This window comes from Dipodomys spectabilis, unplaced genomic scaffold (genome assembly GCF_019054845.1).
Source record: "Dipodomys spectabilis isolate Male_0828 unplaced genomic scaffold, ASM1905484v1 ptg000457l, whole genome shotgun sequence".
Lineage (NCBI taxonomy): Eukaryota > Metazoa > Chordata > Mammalia > Rodentia > Heteromyidae > Dipodomys > Dipodomys spectabilis.
In genome coordinates, this window is record NW_024871134.1 from 860,711 (window position 1) to 865,137 (window position 4,427).

Consider the following 4,427-nt stretch of genomic DNA (forward strand, 5'->3'; position numbering starts at 1 on the left):
AGACTCCCAGAATCTCTACCAAGATATGCCAACACTCATTGCTGCCCATTGTGCAGTCCACATGTCCCTTTCTCCCTGTCCATTTGCACACCAGCCCATCACCCCTTCCTTCCACAACCATTTGTAAGGTATCCCTCACACAGCTGTCCCTTACGTAAGTACATAATCCCTTCCAATAACCAAGAAACCAACCTGTGCTACATCAGACAAAGTCAACAAAGTCAAATACATTACCTGATGCTGGAGGCTCTTGCCTGTAATTCTAGCTATCCCACAAGTTCACACCTGGAAGATTACAGATACCGAAATTCTGGGAAATTCCATCTTCAATTAATTAGAGAAATGGAAGCCTGGTGGTATGACTCAAGTGGTACAGAACTAGCCATGACTATGCAAACTGAAAGAGACAGACAGAAAGACACAGAGAGGAGAAACAGAGAAACAGACATTGGCAGAGACTGAAGAGCAGGAAGAGAGGGAGAGGAAATGGAAGAGGAAGATTCAGGAGGAGGGAAGAGGGAGAGAAGAGAAAGGATACGAATGAAAGGGAAAGAATATGAGGAATGTAATAGGGAGTAAGAAGAGTAAGGAAGGTAGATGGACTGGGGTGGAGAGGTGAGAAAAGGGGAGGATGCGAAGAGAGTAAAGGAGACACAGAAAAAAGCACTGAGTTCAAGCCCCAGTACCAGTACACATGCACAAACACATACAACAAACATGAGAAAAGAAAAAGCATTGCGAAATCAAGGAAATTCACAGTACTTCCCTCCCCACCACCCTCTTCACTAAACACTGGTCCGTGAGTAGTTCAGGATTCCTCAGTTCCTTTCCTGGCCGTCCTCCTCTCAGTTGCCCTACAGCATCAGTGTCAGCCCTTTCTTTCAGCAAGATGCCCTTCCTTTACCCTCTTTTGGCCCTCATTGTTTCTCTCATCAGAATCCCGTGTCTCATTCTTTCAGGGGAGAATTGCTTCCCAAATGTCCCTGAGCTGGATCTGATTCACCAGGAGCTCCAGCTCACTTCTTTTCACAAATGTCATCAGTCTGCTCTGTAGGCTCAGCCTCTTGACCCCAGAGCACACATAGCAAAGGTCAGCTAATGCTGCCCTCCCTTGTCACCCAAGGGAGGGCAGCATTAGCCCTCAGTAATTCCTCTGTGTGGAAATCTCATGAACCTGGCTGGACCTCCAGTGGTGGAGGGTCACATCCAATCTTACTGAGTTTCTGCTCATGTTCAGAAACAGTCAGCCCAGGCAGGGTCCATCCACAGGCAAAGTCCATCCATGTGTTCATCCACAGGCACCACTATATCTCTATGCTCTCTCAGGTCTCCTGCTTCTTCACAGGTTTCTCCACTTCTACCTGAAAGGTATACTTTGCCAGTCTAACCAGGGGCTCTGGTTGTTCAGAATGTTCTCTTATTTGAAATTCAGCTCCCCCAGCATTCAGAAAATGGGGGTACATGGGGGGAGTTGTAATTCCAAACGACCTGTTAGGTAATAGGGTATCTTTGATTGTGAGCAAATAAACAACTCTGAAATAAGAGAATAAGAGACTCTTGGATGATGGTTTTATGTTAGGATAATGATGAGGTTTAGAGAGAAATCACATATGCAGGAAACTACAATGAAATGGAGGAAACTACATTGAAAATGAGGCAGAAACCACTGACAAGGTGCACGGGGTAAATGGAGACAGGTACCTCTCCATTCCCAGTGAAGATTTGCCCTTATGCTCCAACAGAGCTAGTGTAACTAGTGTGCTCAGGAGTTGTCCCCAGTCACCTAGAGACTGATGAAGGAGAAGCAGAGTCCAGGATGCCTCCTGCCCCTCAGATCCATGGGCTCTAAACCACCAAGCTCAAGGGACTAACTTTAAACCTAAATAGAAAATAGGAAGACAAGCAACATACATGGAAGGTGAGATGCTGACCTGCTGCAGCATTTAGGACAAAAACACCTTAGTGTTGAGGGGACAAATGTGAAAGGTTATTCAAAGCGACAATACTCTTAAGGGATTGATGTGGAAATACTCAGCTCAGAAGGTACAGGCAGCTTGAAGCCACCTCATCTTATCTTTCAGCATTGGAAAGCCAGCACAGTGTCAGCTTTCCTTTCATAGGAAGGAATCCCAGCTGGAGAATTCCCTAGCACTTGTCACACAACCTGGCCATGCTTGCCTGAGACCTCTGCAGTGTGAACTTCCTGCATGACTCCCTTCTCTCCTGCAGCTCTTCAATTCCACACCTCTCGGATTTTCCACACCCCAGTTAGAGTCACCCCGAAGGTATGAGTCTAGTGGATTTCAACTGTGCTATTTCAGAGTTCTGCACCTCTTTCTCTGGGACAGCTTTGCTCTCAAGCTGTGGACATTACTTTGGGGCCTTCACACAGCAGCAGAGTCGGCGAAAAATGGCGACTATCCTGTTAGCCACCCTCCTCCAGCCCTGTCTAATATTCCAGCTGGGGGCTATGGCCTCCCCCTGTGGCTGCCCAGGGGGAAGGGTATTTTCCACTGAGTGCAAACTCTCTAGTGTGCCCAACGAGCTAAAAGAATCCTGGCCCCACATTAAGCTGGAACTGGAGCTCTGCAGGGTGTAGAGCGGAAGGAAAGGCAGACTGGCACTTCGGGCTCTCTTGAGAGGTAACTGCTCGTCATCATCATGCAGCTGAAATTCTGATGACAAGCTGAAGGCATTATGTCGTGCAGAAAAGGCAGACCTTCTTCGTGGAGAGAGAGGACTGGTGGAATTGTCCTCGGGAGTTGTGCATGGTGGAAGAGCAAAAGGCATCGTTTTCAATTCCACCCTTCTGGCACTCTCTTTTAAGTGTTCTTGGATGACCAGGTAGGTGCCCATGGCTTCATTGAATGCTCTGTCCTGGATTGCCTTTTCAGTGTCAGCTACATTGTACCCCATGTCACACATGACTGTGACAATAATGGGGTCCAGCTTGCTGGGCAGTGGCTCATCAGGAAGCAGGCCAAATCCCACACCTAGAGACAGCCATGGGTGCTCCATTATTTCCTCAATAGCAGGTCTCTGATTGAAGTCCACAGTCAGCATTTTAGAAAGTAGATCACGTCCCATTGCAGATAGGTAAAGGGGACTAGTATACCTGGCCTCTAGGACTTGTATCCGTATGTCGACCAACTTACTCCCCTCAAATGGGAACTTTCCTGTTGTCATCATATACAAAAGCACGCCTAAGTTCCAAATGTCCACCTTGTAGCCATCAAACATTTTATTTAGGAACATTTCAGGAGGTCGGAATATCAAGGCTCCACAAACCCCCTTTAGCAACTGTCCTGGGGTCACCCTGATGCTAATCCCAAAATCACTGATCTTGGCATTGCGACTGGCATCCAAAAGGATGTTGTCAGCTTTCAGGTCTAGGTGTGCAATTCCGTTAACGTGAAGGTAGTGAACGGCACTCACGATCTGTTTGAACAGCCTCCTAGCTTCATACTCAAATAGGCGGCTACAGGGGGATTTATTGATCCACCCCAAGAGATGTCCCCGAGTGGCCAGCTCAGTGACGAGGTACACACAGTTCTCATCCTCCATCACCTGGAACAATCGGATGATGTGTGGATGGCGTACACTCTTAACAATGGCCACCTCATTTTCTATCTCATGGCTCTCCAGTTGTTTCTTCAGGAGAAGTTTGATTGCCACTGTGGTGTCCGTGAGGCGGTGATGGGCCAGCTTCACATAGCCACAGCTGCCATAACCGATGATCTCTGTCATGTTGTACTGTCCAATGACAGTGATCTCCTCCTTGGAGGAGGAACTAAAGTTGTACATTAACATCTTTCAGGTGGGATGACAAGTGATTAATCTCAACAATTACCTAAGATGAGCTAAATGAAGTTTTCAAGTAATAAATCTTAATAAAAGGTATACTAACAAGTAAATACAAACCTCAGACTAGTAAATGAAACCCCCAAACTCAAACAACACAAACACAGCCCCCCCACACCCAAAGAAAGGAACAAAGTAGCTCTGAGTCAGTCCATCAGGTCACCAAGGAAAAGCTCCCAGCGCTGTAACTGACAAAGTTGGAGAGCAGCTGGCCTCTTATGTATCCTGCTGGGCACTCCTCACAATGCCCTATGATGTCAGAAAGAAATGGACCAATTGTAAGTCAGGCCATTGACATCAGTGAGGAAGTGGGCCAATCAGAGCCTGGCACGCACCCACTGGCAGTTATGCACTTGAGCCAGTAGGACCATTGCCAAGGACACTGGGCACATGGGAAGATGCTGCTACTGCTACCACGGCAGCCATGTGGGGACCACGAGGACATTGGCCAGAGGCCCCTGTGGGGACATCACCCAGTGGAGTCTATCCTTGTACAGAAATTATAACACTTTTTTCACATAGCATGGTCTATCTCTAATTGCAAGGGAGCCTGAGTTATGGAGACT

The 4,427-nt window shown here is 47.4% G+C and overlaps 1 protein-coding gene across 1 annotated transcript; it reads right to left on the bottom strand.

Annotated features, from left to right (window-relative positions):
- Positions 1-2,370: 2,370 nt before the first annotated feature.
- LOC122098088 (sperm motility kinase 2B-like) lies at positions 2,371-3,810 on the bottom strand. Its single transcript, XM_042668575.1, has one exon. The coding sequence runs from the start codon at positions 3,808-3,810 to the stop codon at positions 2,371-2,373; it is 1,440 nt and encodes a 479-aa protein (XP_042524509.1).
- Positions 3,811-4,427: the final 617 nt, after the last annotated feature.

Excerpts from the sequence above, each read along its gene's own strand:
- LOC122098088 (XM_042668575.1), bottom strand. The coding sequence starts at position 3,810 with ATGTTAATGTACAACTTTAGTTCCTCCTCCAAGGAGGAGATCACTGTC.